The following is a 19,878-nucleotide window of genomic DNA, read 5'->3' on the forward strand; positions in this document are numbered from 1 at the left end:
CACTCTCGCCTCTCGGCCTGGGTTCGATATCTGTCTGACCGCCGATCAGGAGATTGGGCCCGTGTTCAGTTCCAAAGAGAGTTCAAAAAAGTGCTACAGTATCTGTCACATCGAATCTTGCGATACGTGCATGGAGCAGTAAATGTAGACGACAAAAAAAACAAATTACACAGTTTGGTTGAAAATCACGAGACGAACGTTTTGAGCCTAACTAGTCCATAATTAAATACTATTTATCAAATAAAAATAAAAATACTACAGTACTCAAATTCCAACTTTCACTCCAACTAAACACAGCCTGGGATCGGCAGGTGAGTCGTTTTGCATTAATGCTCGGTTCCTCCGGAGGCCGCAGCCTGCACCAACCCCGGGTGCTGACCATGTGGGCTCCTGATCGACAGTGACTAGCCAAACCTTTGAGCCCATGGGTCGGGGCCTTTATACAAGCCAGCCCGCGACATCAATTAGACGGTGGGGCTCACTGAAGCCTGCAAAGCCCTTTAGGCCTAGGTGGAGCCCCCTGAAGCCTGCAAATCACTTTAGGCCTAGGTGGCTCCGTGGGTACAGGGAACTAACCTAACTGGGCCAGTTTTACTCAGGTATAGAGGCTGAGATAGGCCCAAATTGCGTTCGTGCGCGCCCCCAGCACAAGCCGGAGCACCTGCTCGAGAGAAATTTCAATATTTTGCCTCACGACATTCAATTCGTCGGCCTTTCAAAATTTAACACTAGGACTGAAGATTGTTTCGATTCAAGGGATTTTAGCCATTTTCTCTCCTTTTCCTTTTCGTGTAATATTTTCACCTCTCCCAGCTACCCTGAAAGAACCAAGCTACCCCTGGCCTAATAGAACAGATCGATTCCCTTGTGCTTCTTCGTGGTAGTTTCCGTCGCGACTGTGAGTTTGGGAGGCTGCCACACTGGCCTCCTCACGAACCGTTCCAGCCTTGCAACATCCAAGATGCCACGAGTCATGAAGAGCCCTGCCGTTCCGGCCAAGAGGCGCCACGGCGGCAGTGGTGGCGGCGCGGGGTTCGCGCTTGGGTGCGGCCGCAAGGAGGACAAGAGCGTGTCGGTGTCTGTGTCAGCGTCCGCGTCTCCGTTCGCGACGACAGGGACGCGCCGCACGGCCGCGGGAGCGCTGGGCTGAACCCGTGGGCGTCGACGACGACGGACACCCTGACTACCCTGACGTCCGCGTCGTCTTCGTCGTCCTCGCTTTGGGAAGACGTCGTGCCGGAGCTGGGCTACAAGGACAGCGGCTGCCAGATGCTGCCGGATAGCTCCGTCGCCACGCCGAGCTTCTCCGGCCTGCTGCGCGAGCTCAGCGAGCTAGAGCGGAGCATCGCGTCGTGGGGCGCGCGGAAGGGACACCACCGCGAGGACAAGCTCTGGCTGGAGCCTGGCTGCTGCCGCTTCACAGTAGGCTGTCGGGAGGCGCAGGGTGCTCAAGGACGGGAGAGGGGAAGGCGGCGGAGGGGCTCCCCGGCGGTGGCGGCAGAGGGGGCACCCCGGCATCGGCCACTGGAGGGCGGCGGAGGGCCGGCAGACGGGCGGTCGCTCGTCCGTCTCGCGCGTCCGTGCTCGTCTGAGTCGCGACAGAAGCTTCTCGCGAAGGGAATCAGTATGTTCCAGAGGGGCAGTTTAGTCCTTTTAGGTGGCTGAGAGAGGTGAAAAGATTACTGGATAAGGGAAAAATGAGAAAAAATGTCTGAAATCCCTTATTGAAGCAATTCGTAGTCTCAGTGTCAAATTTCGAAAGGAATCGAGTGAAGGTAGACCTCGGCGCCGCGCAGCCAATTTCAAATCCGGTAAACATGCAGCCTGTTCGTTTAGCCATAACTTATGATAAACGATTATAAAATTTCAGTTAAAACAGTATTTTTCTTTCACACGAACCGATCAGCAGTACATCTATCACGAACCAGCACCGCCGACCCAACGTGCTGATGGAGGGCCGGTGAAAACGGAACGGAGCCCGCCGCCTAGATCCGATCCACCTCCGCCTCCTGCGGCCGCGCCGCACCACCTCATCCGTCCTCACTCCCCATCCCAGGTAAATCCCCCAAAATTTCAAATCCTCCTCGTTCCCCCTCCACTCCACGCCAGGGTTTCGCCATCCCCATTACTCACTGCCAGAACCGAACCTTGGATCGGCGCCGCAATTGCTCGCTCCCTCCATGCCGATCCCCTAGCCTCCTGACCCCTCCATGTCCCGTTCATTCTTCCCGACCTGCTCCTCCCAGAAAGGTGCCCACCGCCCACCTCTGCAGCGCGATTTCGTTAATTTGCTTGGGTCTTGTGTTGACGTTTTCCTCTGATTTTGTTTCGGCAGCGGAAATGGAGGAGATGAGCAAGGAGCTGGACGACCTGCGGGCCGAGGTGGAGGCGCTCACCGCCCAGCTCCGTGCCAAGTCCGACCTCGCCGACGGCCTCAAGCGCGCGGGCGCGGACCAGGCCGCGCGGCTGCGGGCTGCCCGGGCGGAGGCGGAGCAGAATGCGGCGGAGGCCGCGGCCAGGGCCGAGGAGGCCGCCGCCGCCGGGGATCGGTGCGGGGTGCTGGAGTCCAGGCTGGCCGAGAAGGAGCAGGCGCTGAGGCACCTCTGCGCGGCGCACGAGGCGCTCAAGGGCACGCTCCGGGAGAAGATCGAGGGCCTCGAGGGCGACAAGAGGGGCCTCCTCGCGGCGCTCGAGGACGCTGAGGCGAGGCGCGGGGAGCACGAGGCCGCCCTGCGCGCGCGCGATGACGAGGTCGCGCGGCTCAGGGGGCTCCTGTCAGACAACGACAGGAGGTGCGGCGAGGCTGAGAAGAGGGCGTTGGCGCCCAGGGAGGTGGTGATGAGGGACGACATGCTGGTGAAGCTGGAGGAGGAGAAGGCTGCCGTCCAGGGCAAGCTTAAGTGGAAGGATGAGCAGTTCAGGCACCTCGAGGAGGCACTCAAGAAGGTTCAAGATGACTTCAGGGCTGCCAAGAAGGAGTGGGGCTCAGATAGATCAACCTTGGTTGATCGGATTGGCACTCTTGAGGCTGATTTGGATTCCAAGACCAGGGTTGCGGAGGATTTCCGGTCGAGGCTTGATATGTGCAGCCAGGCATTGGCCCATGAGGAAGGCCGCAGGAAGCGGGTGGAAGCAGAGATGTCTGAGTTGCGCCACATGTATGGCAATGTGGTCTCTGAATATGAAGGGGCCAAATCAATGGTCGAGTCGTTGAGCTCCAACACGGATGGGGAGATAGCATCTTTGAGAAGCTCACTGGCTGAGAAGGCTACATTACTCAAGGAAATGGGATACAGGAAGACACATCTTGAACAAGAAAATGAGGATTCGCGGTCAAGGCTCAAGGAGTATCAGGAGGCACAGATTGGTGGTGCAGATGCTGTTGTGTCATTGAAAAGTCTGCGGGAGAAGTTCCGAGCCTTGGAGCAGGCACATAGAAGTTGCACTGAGAAGCTACGAGATAAGGAAGAGGAATGGAGAATGCAGATGGCAAAGCTTGTGAATGACTTGGATGGACGCTTATCACAGTTAGAATCCAAAGATATTCTTATTGGGCAACTGCAGAATGAGTTGCTGGGTAGTTATGGGTCCCTTGAGCTACAAATAGTGGATAACTGGGAAGCTTTGATAATTCTTACTGTTGTACAGGCAAAATTTCATGAGTCCCGCTCATTTGTTGATACTGCTCAACTGAAGACGCAGCATCATTGTGAAGAAATTGAGAAGGAAATTGCTTCTGCCAAGAAACAGTTAGAAGAACAATCTTGCACTATTGTCCAGTCTCAAGCTGAACAGAAACAACAATCTGAGGTTATAGCAAAATTGTATGCAAGAATCGAGGAGTTAGAACATATGGAACAAGAACAAAAGAAGATGCAAAGGCAGCTTGATGTGTACAAAGAGATGCTGGACAACACATCAAGAGATGCTCACTGCCTAAAAGATGAAGCTTCAAAGAAGGAAAGCACCCTACAGGAGAAATTGAGGGAGGCATTAAGTGCTCTTGACGAAGCAAACTGTGCCCTTGCTGACAGGAAGAGTGAGCTGAGCCAGTTGGAAACCAAGCTCCATCATCAAAAGCAAGTAATTGAGCATTTGGAAAAACTGAAAGTTGATATGGAAACTGAAGTCGAAAGCTATATGTATGACAACCGTATCCTGAAGAGAGATCTGGATGCTGCTCTTTTTGCCAAAGTGGAAGCTGAGGAGTTTCTTAGACAAGAAAAGATGAAGTTAATATGTGCTCTCGATGAGGCAAAGTATTCCCTTTCTGAGAGGAACAGTGAGCTGACCCAGTTCGAGACCAATTTTCATCAGCAAAAGCAAGCACTGGAGAATTTAGAGAAGGTGAAGGTTGATATAGAAACTGAACTCAAAACGTGTATGGATGAAAATTTTGTACTGAAGAGAGATTTGGATGTTGCAATTATTGCCAAAATGGAGGCTGAGGAGTGTCATACAAAAGAAAAGGAGCTATGTGGTATAATTAACGAGAAAGGAATGATGATTGATAAACTTCAGCAACACATCACTGTGCTAGAAGCAGAAAACATGAACCAGAAACTTGATTTGGGAAGTCTTATCAAGATGGAGTATGAGAAGTCCATTCACGAAGTGAAGAACAGGTACTCTGAAATTGTTGAGGTCTCTGACAAAAAAACTTTGGAGCTGGAAGAAAGGCTTAGATTCGTTGAGCAGAAATTTTCATGCAGGGAGCAGGAGCTCATGAAAATGTTTGATCAAGAGGAATCAGATTGGTATACACTAATTGCAGAGAAAGAAATTGCTATTTCTGATATTCAACAAACTGTTGAATCTGTTCAGCTTGACATCAAGCACCTTCTTGAGGCTGCAGCAGCAAAAGTGGCAGAAGTTCAGCAAGAGGTGAATCAACTTTATGGTTTTGCAGAAACTCTGAATTCACTTAACATCATCCAAGAGCATGATACTGTTTTCAAGGATATGCTCATTGCAGAGTGCGAAAGAGAACTTGACTCCTTGCAGGTAAATTTAGTGCAAGAGAAGCATCAGTCAAGAAATCTGAAGAATCTTATTGGACAGCTCAAAGCTCAAACTGTTTCAGAAATGTCAGAAAAGGCAAAGGAGCATCTAGAAGTTACAAATAAGCTGAAATCATTGGAGGAAAGAAATGAAACATTAGATCAGCATCTGCGAGAGCTAAAGTTTAGAACAACTAATATGTCTAATGTTGTACTGCAAGAGAGGAATCAGTTGGTCGATGAGCTGACTGGACTAACCAATACCATTGGGGAGGTAATTTATGGAGGTGAAAGTATGATGTCAAATTTGAGAAGGATCATGCAGAAAGTTAATGAGGAGGAACCATGCAATGACAGGCTTACCTCAGAAAAAACTAATGGTAGAAGTTCTGCACCTTTGATCAGGAACAAATCAGGGCATGTCCTAGATAGAAGATCACCTCTGAAGGAGCACAACTACTAGCCTTAGTATAGGTCAGATCGTGTACTGACATTGCTGTAACAGTTGTACTCTGTTTTCCAAGAATCCAATGACATGCCGCCCGTAGGGCTGTGCCTTTTCTTTTCCTTACCCAGTGACATCTGTGTTATGTTATTTAAACACAATGGTTGTGTTACCCAACACTTATTTTATGGATTGAATTTGAATAACATAGTTTCCCAAGTGTTGAATGAAATGAAGTTCATTGTGTTTGCTGCCACTACATTGTTCTGGACAGTGCACAGTTAGATTCTATGATTGATAAGCTTCACTGGTCTGGTTACATGCTGTCGTGCTGCTATCTGCCTTGTGTTCTTGTTTCCCATCTGAATCTCTAATTATGCAATTGTTTTATGGATATTTTAGTTTGTCATTAATGCTATAATAAATGGATACTTCCACTCTGGCTTTGACAAATTAATCTGTATTTACAGATTTCTGAGTACCTGAACGAAATAGGGAACCATTCTTTTTGGCTGTGGCTGTTGCTGTTGGTGCTGAGGCTGTTGTTGCATGTTCTTTGTTATAATAATGTTGAAATGGAACAATAACTAAAGCAGTGTTCTTGTAAACAAAATAATTAAAGCAGTGTTTCAGTAAAAGCTAGCTAAAAGCTAAAGGAACTATTGGAAAGAGTATATGGCCATGGAACAACAGTTCTTTCTTTACAAGCTTAGGCCAATATGTATGTCCACAGTCGACTTAAATCAATGATATCTCCAAGGATATGATACTAATGGCCTGTTCGCATGTTGGTTTCAACCAGGACTTATCAGTCAGCCAACAATGTTTTCCTCTCACAACAAACCAACACCAGCCGGGCTTATCAGCCTAGAAACTAACTAGCGAATAGGCTGTAAAATGGTTGGTGTTAGACTGTCTCCGTATGGGTACCCAAACCCAAAAAGGGTAACAGAGACCCAAAATCAGCCTTCAATGGACTACCTATACGAGATTCTCTTTTGTGTCCCGTTGTTGGAGAAGATGCCGAATGGATATTGAATCCTTTGACTGTAACGCTATCCAAATGTTAAATGGGTCTTGTATTTTTGGTGTTGTTGTTGAAGATAGTCTTAGTTGCATTAGTATCTTCAAACAAAAAACATCATGGGACAAATAAACCACAAATCGTCCAAAGTAAACTTTGGATGGATAAACAGAGGACTTTACATTACAGAAATTTTTACAGCTTCTACAGTCTACTCCTAGCAAATGATGATGACATTATTGTCACTGTAATCTAAACCCTAATAGCAAAGACTCGCTCTGTTGCCTTCGCCGCGGGCATCCAAGGAGGAGCAACTTTTTTGGACAAGAAGGGCAGTGCGCACACCTGCTGTGCTGCCGTCGGCGCGGGCGCGCACACGTTGCGGCGCTGGGAGGAACTGCAGCACTGCTGGTTGCAACGGTGGTGGAAAGACGGCTGCAAGTGGATGGCCCCTGCGAACTCTTGCGTGCTCTGGACGCGTCGCATCGCCGGTTGCTGTTGTGCGCGCACGGCGAGAGCTTGCTCGCTCTGCGCGCGCCGCATCTCCAGCGGTAGGGGTGGAAGTCCGGCCGCCGATCTCCGCCTGCAGACAACGCCGCCGCCGGAGCCAGCGTGAGTGGTGGTCGTGACGAAAACACGGAACGTCGCGGACGGCCGCGTAGCCCGCAGGCGGTCGTACTCGTCGCGCATGTGCGCGAGCTCCTCGTCGCACGTGACCGACACGATCACGTCCTGGACGCCCTCGTCGGCGAGGCGGTGCCTGATCGCGCGCACCTCCGCGCCGCCGGCCATCTCCGACAGCCGCGCCGTCAGGTCGGGGAAGGTCGCCGCGCGCGGCACGACGAGGACGCGCGTCTCGCCGCCGCCGTACCTCAGGGCCCCGTCGGGGCCGCGGGGCAGGAAGCGGCCGCCGTGGCTGCACATCAGCCTGATGCGCGCGTCGCTGGCGTCGCAGGTTGCCTGTGCCGCAGCCATGGGGTCGTCGGTCGGGTGGGACAGTGGAGTGGATCATGCGGCTTGTTGAATCATAAGTTTATAACCCCGGCCGTGGCGCCATTGACGCGTGAGCGAAGATTACGCGATCGAATTGGACTCGAAGACCTGATCAAGTCCGAATCGAGGTGGACGGTAGTTGCCGGTGCCGTTCGCGGGAGGAGATTCTTCAGCAGGCTGAGTCGTATTGGGCACGGAACACTTCTTCAGTTCACCGTCGGAATCAATTCCAACGATAGATCTCATCCATTGAAACGCCAACACGTGGTTCGCTGACAGGTTACAGGAAGAGAGACGCTTTTAGAGCAATGCTAATAATACAGCCGGCTTGTTGGCCGTAAGGTTCTATGCAGCTTTCTCTCAGCCCACTTATATACGGCTTGTTCGCTGGTTGGTTTCTGGGCTGGTTTGGGCTGGCTAGTGCTGGTTTGTTGTGAGAGGAAAATACTGTTAGCTGGCTGGTTTGGGCTGGCTGAAACCAACAAGCGAACGGGCCGATAATAGTTAGCTCTTTACGGTTAATATATGGCCCACTTGTCTCTTTCACAGACTTTCTTGGTTCTTGTGCCCAAGCCGGCTGTAAGCTTACAACCCGCTTCTCTTCTCTCTCCTTCTCTCTCTCCTCCACCTTAGCATTTAGTCGGCTTACAGCCTGCTATTATACTTGCTCTTAGGCACATCAACAGTAGAAATTGTTGGGTTTCACTTTTGGAAAAAGTCTACTTGACTCCCTAACTATCATACTTGGTCTACTTCACCCCCTCAACTATGAAACCGTCTGTTTTACCTCCTAAACTATCTAAAACCGTCTGTTTTACCCACTGGGGCAGTTTTCAGTGGCGGTTTGCTACAGTAACAGCGGGATTGCTACAGTGGCGGTGGGTTTGCTACAGTGTCCATGGTTTTGAATTTCTTTTTTTATTTATTTTCGATAAATTTTTGAAAAATCATAGTAAATCATAGAAAAATCATAAAATAAAAAATCTAATTTTATTAGACTCCACATGAGTAGATCTACATAGTGAATATATAATACGGTATACTTTAATACAAAATTTTTACTGTAGCCTTAGATTAATTGAAAAATCCAATTTTGTCTGTAATTAATTAGAATTTATCTATAACTAAGTTATACATAGTCCAATGAGTACGAAATTTTTACTATAGTCCAAGCATAGAATTATTCCAATTAATTACAGATAAAATTTTACTATAATTGAACCATAGAAGCTGCAGCTATGAATTATTCCAATTAATTACAGACAAAATTAGATTTTCCAATTAATCTAAGGCTACAGTAAAAATTTTGTACTAAAGTATACCGTATTATATATTTACTATGTAGATCTACTCATGTGGAGTCCAATAAAATTAGATTTTTTATTTTATGATTTTTCTATGATTTACTATGATTTTTCAAAAATTCACCGAAAATAAATAAAAAAAAAAGAAAATTCAAAACCACGGTTACTGTAGCAAAACCGCCGCTGAAAACCGCCCCAGGGGGTAAAACAGACGGTTTTAGATAGTTCGGGCGGTAAAACAGACGGTTTCATAGTTGAGGAGGTGAAGTAGACCAAGTATGATAGTTGGGGGGTCAAGTAGACTTTTCCTTTCACTTTTGCAGTGGAAGATACTCCACACGTTGGTTCAGAGATTTTAAAAATAGTGCAGAGATTAAAAATAAATAAAATGAAATTAAGTGAAAACAATATGGATAGCTTACATTAAAAAGTTAGAAAGTTAATGGAATGACATGACTATTAGGGTCTATTTGGATCCATTAGCACCAGAAATTAGTTAGCTAATCAGCATGTTCGCTTGTTGGTTTCAGCCAGGGTTTATCAGCCATGCTACAATATTTTTCTCTTACAGCAAATCAGCCGTATAAACCAGCATAATCGGCTTACTGAACCAGCGAACATGCTGAATAGCTGCTAATTTTTAGTAGGGGCTGTTTGGATTCACCTGCTAATAGATGGATGGCGAGTTGAAGGTGCGTATAAACTATTAGCACGTATTAACAACTTCAAACCTGCTAATGGAGCTAATAGTTAGCAGCCCTTCAACTAATAATTAGCAGGTTTGTTTGGATCCACTAATACTAATTTTAGCTACTAATTTTAGTGCTAATGGATCTAAACAAGCCCTTAGTGAGAGATGATGTGTACAGTTAGTGGGTGATTATATGGATGAAATGTTTTTTTTAAAAAAAAAATTGAAGCTAGATATCTTGCCTTTTGAGATGCATTTGCAGTGGGGATTAGCTTTGTGAGAGATATACATAGGTGAAGCTTCAATTTGTATCGAATTGCGCCGATCCAATATGTACTACTTCTAATAGTAGATAAGTATTCTCTATGTTCTAAAATAGAGGTGGTTTTAGTTTTGTTTAACTCAAACTTCTCTAACTTTTATCAAATTTATAGAAAACCATAGTGACATCTATACCAAATAAATATATAGACATGTTAGTAGTATCTACCAAATAAATACATATATCCAAACATGTTTTATGGTAAACAAAATTATAAAGGTTGAATTTAGACAACTACAAGGACCCATATTTTAAACTAGAGAGGGTGCTTATATATTCGAAATGTAGAGATGTGCCTCCACTTGTACCACAATGCGCAAGTACAAATTCTTGGACTTCGGAAACTTTCTTCATAAGAACTTGTCATTGAAAATAGGAGGATCAACGAGTAATCCACAACTGTGACAGAACCGACCAATTATACGAAATTAAGTAAGAAAATCATCCACCAGAGCAGACGATTGAACAAACTTAAGCCCGTATAACTCGGTAGTCCATGAAATCACGAAGGATTTCAAACCAACTCGTGTCCCAGCCATGATCGTAATAAGTTTAGCGGTCACCATCACAAATTACATAAAAGTTCGCATCACAGATACATCAGGGTTTAAACATAGTTATTACAACCAGTTCGAATAAAAGTAGCAGAAGTCATTTGTTCAAACCACACACACTCACGCGTAGTTTAAATATAGTGCCAGCGAATGATCATCTCCAACAAAAGCATCAGGTGAGACGTAAGGAATGACCATGCCCATGGTCCTAAGCATCACCCATCGCAGGATAAAGGCAGTTGATACAGTAGCCGTAATACATCTGCCCATCTGCAACAAGTGGGAATAAAACCCTGAGTACGAGAAGGTACTCAGCTAGACTTACCCGACATAACCAAAATAAATGACACCAAGGATCATGACGGGCTTTATAGTGGGGTAGCTGACTCATTTGCAAAAAGAAGCAATGTTAGCATTTCAAGAACCTTTAGAAAAGCATTTTTGCCAAGTTAATTATTATTAACCTGTCGACTAGATTTGCACCTATACTAGAGTAAACATGTGATTAAGCAGATAATGATAACCAACGATCATTAACTAACTTCCATACTGTCATATTCATTAAAACTGTCCAAGTGTTCCATAAACATTTACTACGATGAAGTAACTCAAGTCAAGTGCTCACAATCCAGGAGCGATGGCGATTCGAATCGATTCCTAACCAGCTGGTGATTTATTCCTTACGCAAACCTCACTCATCCGCTAAAGTGAGATATTGATCACCGAGTCAACTTTCTAGGAATCTCGAGTTTACCAGGAACCACATGTACCCGGGGGCCAACCGACTGCACTTTGGTCTTATCATCCCGCCCCCGTGTCCTACCACACCTGCTCCGGCACAGTGCGTTGCGGGCAATCTACTCGGCCCGAAAAATCTCCCAGCTTTGCGGTCGGAAGGTACTTTATCCGGCCAGCTAAATGTAAGGCATGCGTTCAACATGACTCGAGGCCCAACAACGATCGGTCCTTAATCGACACAGACGGAAAACACTACAGTCCAAAACTCTGCAAGTCTCCGTCCGGTCTCAACTTTATTTAACACTTAGTTATACCATGACTTCATAGTCATCCAAGCAGATCCAGGTAACCACCTATAGCTTGCAGGTGACAGAAAATCACCTGACTTCTACCGGTCTAAGCCAGCTAAGCATTGACTTGACTGTGGATACCAGGGTAACAAGGATATAGTATAACAAAGGTAGACAAGGTATAATGCAGCAACGGTTGCAAACAACTCCTGAACGTAATGCATCAATTAAAGTAAAGCATTTAATTAAATAATCGCAAACCGGGAGAAAAATGCTTCGGGGCTTGCCTCTCTCGAAAGAGCTCGGACGGTGATCGGGGCACTCCGGAAGTTCTTCAACGTCCTCCTCGTCGGCTTCTGGCACTTCCTGCTGCTGCACCTCGAGCTGCTCCTCGGGCTCCTCGGGTATGACGACTGGGTTCTCGGTTTGCGATCCTGTATGATGCAATGCGCGTAAGTGATTATGCAAACGGTGCATCGAAGGAGATGAATGCAATGGATATGTTTAAATGCAAGGTAGTCAACATCATCCAAGAAACTATACTACAAGCACATATCATCTACTGCATTCTCTTCTACTACTAATATGTTAAGTCAACATATCTTATGAAATGCTTCAAAGATACACCAAAGCTTTACTAATTTCTTAATCACACTTAAAGCAACACTTGCTTAAACCCTAATTAATAATAGGTTTGAATAGCAACATATATTTCTGATGCTCCTAAAAATCTGAGAAAATTACAGTAGCATAATACTATCCTAAACAAACTACCATAAAAATTTCATGACATTTGGATAAGTAAACTATCCGACACAAAAATGACAAGCTATAGCATAAAAATGAGCATGAAATTACTTTGTACTATGAAAAGTGTTAAACAACAGAATTAATATTTTTACTAGGTTCTTCATAGCATATAATGACTGTTCAAAAATTATCACATGCATGTTTTATACAAAGTTTGCTCTCTAGCAAAAATAACAAAAATCAGCCATTAAGGGTACTTGAACTACACCTCAAAATTTTCCCACAACATATTCATGAAACATATTTTTCCTAGGAAGTACATGACATAAAAAGATTAACAAACTTGGAATCATATTTTTCTAAAGCCTATAGATTTTTCTACACATTTTTCAAGTTATCAGCAATATACATGATTAAATAAAATCCTACAGAAAAGTATCTCAAAAATGACATGCAATAATTTTTCCAAGTAGATCTGATGATAAGGAACCTAGCAAAATTTATTTCAACAAATTTGAATCAAATTTGGGCACCCAAACATTTTTCAAACCATTTCAGATTTCAAATAATAAAGAATAAATGAAAATAAATCACTTAAACAATGCTGGGCCGGCCCGCGGGGAAAAAGCTGGCCCATGGCCACAACCGGCCTGCGCGGCCCGAGCGAAAAGGGAGCGGCGGCCTGGCAGGGCTTCGGCCCACGGCCGCTCGGCCTGGCCGGCCCGGCTGGCTGGCTAAGGCAGAGTGCCTCGCGGTGTGCGCGCTGGCGCGGCGGCGCGGCTCGGCCAGCGGCCGGCGGCCATCTCCGGCCATGGCAGTGCGAGCTGTCGAGCGCACGGGATGTGCGAGGTGAAGGCGAGCGCGGTAGGGTAGCTAGGCGAGGCTGGAGGGGAGAAAGGAAGACGGCTTCCATGGTGGGCGAGCACGGCGGCGCCATGGCCATCGGTGGCGAGACGCGGGGAGGCCCGACCTATGCTCGGAAGGCGGCGCAAGCTCGAGCGCGACTTGAAGGAAGGCGAGGCGGAGTTGCTGGCGCGACGAATCGGAGAATGGCGCAGTGGTGCGGGAGCTCGACGCCGGCGGAGCTGCGGGCGCGGCGAGGGCGGAGCTTGGGGCTCTCGGCTCAGGAGAAGAGGGAAGGCAGCGCAGGCGGGAGTGAGCGAGCGCACGGGCACCGGCAGTTGAAGGCGGGCGCGTGGGCGCAGGGGTCAGGCCGCGGCTGCCGCGCGGCGGGCAACGCCGGCACATGGTCGCCACGCGGCGGAAGTTCTCTGTCGCGGTCGTGGCGTGGCGCGGCGACTGACGCGGCGCGTGGGAGAAGGAGCCAGCGCGCGGGGCTGGGCTGGGCCAAGGCGCGATGGGCTGGCGCGGGAGGCGCGCTGCTACGGGCGGCTTTGCTGGCGCGCTGGGCCGGCTTCAGCAGACGGGCCAGAAGCGAGGCGGCGGCCCGCGAAGAAAAAATCCTTTTCCAAATAAAATTTTTCAAGGAATTTTTAAATGCCATTTTTCAAATATTATTTTGGGCAAGAAAATGACCCTCTTTTGAAAATGTACCAAAAATGAAAGTTGTTTAGAATTTAATTCTCTACAACTTTGCTTTATGACCAAAGCCAAATTCTTTCTAGATTTTGAATTGTAAATTCAAAGTCCAAATCTAACTCAAAACCCTAATTTTTGGGAATTTATTTTGAAGCCAAATTTTGAATTAATTTGAATACAGACCTTGCTCCAAAAATTGAACTAAACATCTTTAGATGATTTACCATGATATCCAAACATGTTTTACTAACCGAGCAAACAAAATCAGGGCAAAACAATTCTAACAAAGGTATGCAACATTCAGGTTTCACAACACGTTTCATATGTTTCGAAACAGTGTTTCAATTGTTATTTACATGATTAGGCATGTATGATTAATATGCTTTATGATGCATGCTATGCATGATTTGCAGTGCCTAAATGTAGGCTTAACATCGGGGTGTTACAGCCCTCCCCCCTTATAAAAATCTCGTCCCGAGATTTGGGTTACGAACCATTTGTTATAAAAATCTTCATAAGCTTTTTGTAGATACTCTCCTGTTTCCCAAGTTGCATCTCCCTCATCATGATGATCCCACTGTATCTTGTATGTTTTCACCACACTATTCCGAGTAGCACGTTCCTTCGTGTCTAACACTCGGACTGGTTGTTCACGATACACCAAATCTGATTTGAGTCGAATACCTCGAGGTTCTATTCTTTCCTCCGGAACACGCAAACATTTCTTGAGATGTGATACATGGAAAACTAGGAAAATGGTACTCATTGTTTCAGGTAACTCTAACTTGTAGGCTACCGGACCTCTTCATTCCAAGATCTTGTATGGTCCTACGAATCTCGCGGCAAGCTTTCTTCGGATTCCAAACCTTTTCTTCTTCATTGGCGTGACTTTCAGATAAACATAGTCACCAACTTCAAACATAAGGGGTCTCCTTCTTCTGTCTGCATAGCTTTTCTGACGTGATTGGGCCGCTTTCATATTCTGCTGAATAATATGAACTTTCTTCTCGGCTTCTTCTACAAAGTCAATGCCATAATACCTTCTATCACCAGGCTCGATCCAATTCAATGGTGTTCTACATTTTCTGCCATATAAAGCTTCGAATGGGGCCATCTTGATGCTTTCTTGATAACTATTATTATAAGAGAACTCAGCTAACGGTAACCATGACTCCCATGATCCCTTGGAAGACAATACACAGGCTCTTAACATATCCTCCAAAACAGCATTTACTCGTTCAGTCTGACCATCTGTCTGAGGATGATAAGCGGTACTGCGAATCAAACTAGTTCCCAAGCCTTTGTGTAAATGTTCCCAAAAGTGGGCCGTGAACTGTGAGCCTCTATCAGATACTATGGTCTTTGGTATACCATGCAACCTCACAATTTCTGCGATATACTTCTCGGCATATTGAGGTGGTCGATAATCTGTTTTGACAGGCAAGAAATGAGCGGTCTTGGTAAGACGGTCCACAATTACCCAAATCGAATCATGTCCTTTTTGAGTAGTGGGCAAACCCGTGATAAAATCCATACTTATATCGTCCCACTTCCAACTAGGGACTGATAAGGGTTGCAACATACCGGCAGGTTTCATGTGAATTGCTTTCACTCGACAACATGTGTCACATCTGACAACATATGCTGTAATTTCTTTCTTCATTTTGGTCCACCAATAGCGAGATCTTAGTTCTTGATACATCTTACTACTTCCGGGATGGATAGATAGCTTAGAAAGGTGAGCTTCATCCATGAGTTTATTCCTAAGCTCTCGATCCTTGGGAACCACAAGACGGTTGTCAAACCACAACACGCCCTGTTCATCCACTTTAAAGTGTTGAGACGGCTTTTCTTTTATTTTCTCTTTGATATGGAATATTCCCTTGTCGGTTTTCTGACCTTCTATTATCTTACTCTCCAAAGAGCAACTAATCTGAATACTATGTAACACAGCAGGATGCATTAGATTCGAACCCATCTTCAAGTAATGGCTGCACATTTAAATAATGTGACTTTCTGCTCAAAGCATCTGCCACTACATTGGCTTTACCAGGATGATATTGCACATTCAAGTTGTAATCCTTTATCAATTCCAACCATCTGCGCTGTCTCATGTTTAGCTCTGGTTGGGTAAAGATATACTTAAGACTCTTGTGATCCGTGAAAATATTGCACACATTACCAAGTAGATAATGTCTCCAAATTTTTAGGGCGTGCACAACTGCAGCAAGTTCAAGATCATGTGTTGGATAGTTGACCTCGTGCTTTCTCAATTGACGTGATGCATAAGCTATGACTCTCCTTTCTTGCATAAGAACACAACCCAATCCAGTCTTCGATGCGTCGCAAAACACATCAAATGGTTTCTCGATATCGGTTGTGCTAGAACAGGAGCAGTGGTCAACAGTTTCCGCAAAGTGTGGAAAGCTGCTTCACACTCCTCTGTCCACACAAACTTATGATCCTTCTGTAGGAGGCTTGTCATCGGTTTGGCGATCTTCGAGAAATCTGGTATAAAGCGACGGTAATAACCCGCTAGTCCTAAGAAACTTCTAATCTCAGGAACTGTGGTCGGTGCTTTCCAATTCATAACTTCTTGCACCTTACTTGGATCGACTGAAACTCCATTCTCTGACAGAATGTGACCAAGGAAAGGAACTTCCTTCAACCAGAATTCGCATTTGCTAAACTTAGCATACAATTGATGATCTCTAAGTCTGGTCAAGACAGTTCTCAGATGCTCTTCATGATCTTTCTCATTCTCGGAGTATACCAGAATGTCATCGATGAATACTACCACAAACTTATCCAATTCTGGCATAAAAACTGTATTCATCAAAAACATAAAGTATGCAGGAGCATTTGTCAAGCCAAAAGACATGACAAGATACTCATACAACCCGTATCTGGTGGAAAATGCAGTTTTCGGTATATCCTGTGGCCTAATCTTAATCTGATAATAACCGGATCTCAAATCTATTTTTGAGAACACCTTGGCCTTGGATAATTGGTCAAACAGAACATCAATATGTGGCAAGGGATATTTATTCTTGACGGTCACAGCATTGAGTGGCCTGTAATCTACGCACATTCTCAACGTGCCCTCTTTCTTCTTTTTCACAAACAAAGCGGGACATCCCCATTCAGACTTGCTTGGCCGAATAAACCCCTTTTTTGATAAATCTTCTAATTGCTTCTTCAGCTCAGCTAACTCATCTGGAGGCATCCGATAGGGTCTCCTTGAAATCGGAGCTGTTCCGGGGACTAGCTCAATTCCAAACTCAATCTCCCTATCTGGCGGAAGACCAGGTAGCTCATCCGGGAATACGTCCGGGAATTCACACACTACCGGAATCTGATGAATAGGAATGACTGCCGTAGCACAGGTAACACTTATCAGGTCTGTTCTCCGAGGCAATGGTACTTGGAAAGTACCCTCACCCAGGGGATCCTTAAGGGTAAGTACTCGACTTCCAGTATCTATGACTGCTCCCCAATCCTTCATCCAATTCATCCCTATAATGACATCCAAGACTAACCCAGGCATAACTATCAAGTTCACTCGGAACTTCCTGCTACCTAGTTCAAGGGTTGCCCCTCGAACCATCTGGTTGGTCAAAACATCAGCCCCTGCTGAGCTTATACGGTACCCATAACCCAATTCTGTGCATCGTTGTCCATGTTTCTGTGCAAATGCTTGACTCATAAAAGAATGCGATGATCCAGAATCAAATAGAACAACTGCAGGGTTTTCGTTGACAGGAAACTTACCAGCAGTGACGGGCTCTCCCTCTGGAATTTCATCCACTGTCGTACTATGCACTCTAGCATTATAAGTCTGCTGCTTCTTCTTGGGCGGGTATGGACAAAACCTCGAGAAATGACCGGGCTGATCACAGTTATAACAGGGTCCTCTCACTGTCCCGGCAGATCCCACAGCTCCCTTGGAACTGCCTTGTACCGTAGTTGCGGCTGCCTTGTTGGGCTGTACTGCTATCTTGTACGGCTTTTGAGGTCCACGGAAATTCTGACTTCTTGGCTGAGGTGGCCGAAACCTAGCGCCAGGTGCCGATGGGCGATATGGGGGACGACCTCCCATAGGGGCTCTAGCTTGAGACGGCCCACCTTCAAAGGCTCTCTTGCGTGTCTTGGCTGCGGTGCTGGCGTTGTTATTCTTCTCCTGCTTCAGACAGTCGCTGATGAAGTCATTGAATCTGACGCGGTTGTTGGTACCAACATGCTTCATCATTTTTGGATTGAGACCCCTCTTAAAACTGGCTATTCTTTTAGCATCTGTGTCAACCATGTCGGGAGCATAGCGACACAAGTTGTTGAAGGCATGCAGGTATTGCGTCACGGTCTTGGTGCCCTGGTTCAACGCCAGAAACTCTCCCAACTTCATCTCGGTCAGCCCTGGTGGAATATAGGCTCCACGGAAGGCCTCAGCAAACTCTCTCCAAGAAATCTGAGCATTTGGAGGGAAGGTAGTGCGATGGTGCTTCCACCACATTCCCGCCGGTCCTTGCAATTGAAGTGCAGCATACTCCGTTTTTAGAACCTCCGTCATCCTCAACACACGGAATTTATCTTCCATCGTGTTGATCCATTCCTCAGCATCGAGTGGCTCTGTTGCTTCCTTGAATACTGGCGGCCTGGTGTCCATGAAATCTTTGAAGCTGCTATATTGGTTCACTCCCATGCCACCACCTTGATTGTTACCACGTTGAACGTTGTTGGCGATGGTTCGAAGAAGATCCTCCATGTTCTTCTGGGATTGTTCCGCGTTGCGCTGACTCCCGAGCAGCTGTGCGAGGAACATCTCGGGGGTAAACGGGGGAGGAGGTGGCAAATGCGGTTCATGGGGAGGTTCATTGTTGTTGCCGTGGTTTCCACCACCACCACCACCACCACCGGTCCCCGCACCAGTTGGCACCGGGCTCAGCGGCCTCATACGTGGTTCGGCGAGTGTTTGTCATCTGCATATTTCAGCAACAAGTAACGATTGAGTGAAGCTGTAATAATTGCGAGTGAAGGAAAAATTTATGCCGTACTGAATTTACTGGAGAGAATAAACTCATACAATAAAACAGAGGCACAACAATCGCATCCCAATTAAAACAACAGCACTTAATCGAATTGCTTCAACGGCAAACATCGCGTCCATACAACCAAATTTGCCAGTATACATACACTGGACTTTTTATGCGTTCAGATATCAGCATTCGAAAATCAAGTTCCAACCACATGCCAAAGTCTCATACGTTCGAAGCAACATACGATAGATTACATGCCAACAAAAGAAATGCCATCGCGACGACGACCTAGATACTAGCGCAAGGCAACTAGCCTACTCCTCGGGGCCATCGTCGGGATCGGAGACGTCACCATCGCCCCCAGGTGAAACTGCAGGCTCGTCCTCGTTGTCGTTGTCAATGTCCATGCCAGCGGCGACTGGTGGAGCATATGGGCCAACCCCATTGTAGAGCGCGTGAAACTCCTCGTGCAAGTAGCCGTTGTATTCCTCTAGCTCATCGACCCTCTGCAGCAGAAGGTTTCTTGCGTTCCAGGCTTCATTCCTTTCCTGAACCAGCTGTCCAATCATGCGGTCTGCATTGTTGTTGGCTTGAGTCAACGTATGCACTCGCTGCATAGCTCTATCACCTCTCTCAACCGCCTGATCTCTCTGTAAGTTCATATCAGCCAACTGCTCCTGCAAGCTAGCTATAGCACGTGCCTGTCTCTTCTTCTGCTTCTTCCCTTTGAGCTTATCCTCACTACGCAAGCCAGTCAAAGTCCAGTAGGTACTCTCGAGACCCTCATACGCTCTGATGGCGGCGAACATAGCACTCATTGCCTGGTTGTCGCTAGCCTGTCCTTCAGCTGGACCTCTGACCAATGCGCTTCCCTGAGGCTGAACCCAAATGGCATCACGAGGATCATCCCTAGGAAAAGTACCAGCCAGAGCTGCTGCAAGCTCACTGGGAAATCTAGCTCATGATGTCCCTGATGACACGGAAGGCTGCTCCCTCTGCACCCTCAGCTGGAGTGCGACCCTCAAACTCCAAATGCCAACCATCCCAATCTGGAGCATCACCGAGAGCAGGAACCGTGATCTCCACCACTGCAAGTCCATCCTCTGCTAACTGGCTCTCATTCCATGAGTACACCGGCTCTTGACCCTCTGGGTACCCCACATCATGGAGCACTCTCCAAAGCAAAGTTGGCATG

At 46.6% G+C, this 19,878-nt stretch overlaps 3 protein-coding genes and 1 pseudogene across 3 annotated transcripts; 3 read left to right on the top strand and 1 right to left on the bottom strand.

Moving 5' to 3' along the window:
• The first annotated feature begins 973 nt into the window (after positions 1 to 973).
• LOC136534527 (uncharacterized) lies at positions 974 to 1,665 on the top strand (annotated as a pseudogene).
• Positions 1,666 to 1,980: 315 nt separating this feature from the next.
• LOC136534526 (uncharacterized protein At4g38062-like) lies at positions 1,981 to 5,628 on the top strand. The gene is made up of 3 exons (XM_066526953.1): positions 1,981 to 2,056; positions 2,196 to 2,250; positions 2,336 to 5,628. The coding sequence occupies exons 2-3, from the start codon at positions 2,211 to 2,213 to the stop codon at positions 5,461 to 5,463; spliced, it is 3,168 nt and encodes a 1,055-aa protein (XP_066383050.1). The 5' UTR covers positions 1,981 to 2,056; positions 2,196 to 2,210; the 3' UTR covers positions 5,464 to 5,628.
• Positions 5,629 to 6,615: 987 nt separating this feature from the next.
• Positions 6,616 to 7,602, bottom strand: LOC136534528 (uncharacterized). The gene has a single exon (XM_066526954.1). The coding sequence runs from the start codon at positions 7,442 to 7,444 to the stop codon at positions 6,722 to 6,724; it is 723 nt and encodes a 240-aa protein (XP_066383051.1). The 5' UTR covers positions 7,445 to 7,602; the 3' UTR covers positions 6,616 to 6,721.
• A 5,420-nt stretch (positions 7,603 to 13,022) lies between these two features.
• Positions 13,023 to 13,646, top strand: LOC136534524 (uncharacterized). Its single transcript, XM_066526951.1, has one exon. The coding sequence runs from the start codon at positions 13,023 to 13,025 to the stop codon at positions 13,644 to 13,646; it is 624 nt and encodes a 207-aa protein (XP_066383048.1).
• Positions 13,647 to 19,878: the final 6,232 nt, after the last annotated feature.

This window comes from Miscanthus floridulus, unplaced genomic scaffold (genome assembly GCF_019320115.1).
Source record: "Miscanthus floridulus cultivar M001 unplaced genomic scaffold, ASM1932011v1 os_2018_1_2, whole genome shotgun sequence".
Lineage (NCBI taxonomy): Eukaryota > Viridiplantae > Streptophyta > Magnoliopsida > Poales > Poaceae > Miscanthus > Miscanthus floridulus.

Bases quoted from the DNA above. Each gene is read 5' to 3' on its own strand.
- LOC136534528 (XM_066526954.1), bottom strand. From the start codon at position 7,444: ATGGCTGCGGCACAGGCAACCTGCGACGCCAGCGACGCGCGCATCAGG.
- LOC136534524 (XM_066526951.1), top strand. From the start codon at position 13,023: ATGGTGGGCGAGCACGGCGGCGCCATGGCCATCGGTGGCGAGACGCGG.
- LOC136534526 (XM_066526953.1), top strand. From the start codon at position 2,211: ATGTCCCGTTCATTCTTCCCGACCTGCTCCTCCCAGAAAG. The intron at 2,251-2,335 runs GTGCCCACCGCC...TTGTTTCGGCAG, and splicing joins GACCTGCTCCTCCCAGAAAG to CGGAAATGGAGGAGATGAGC.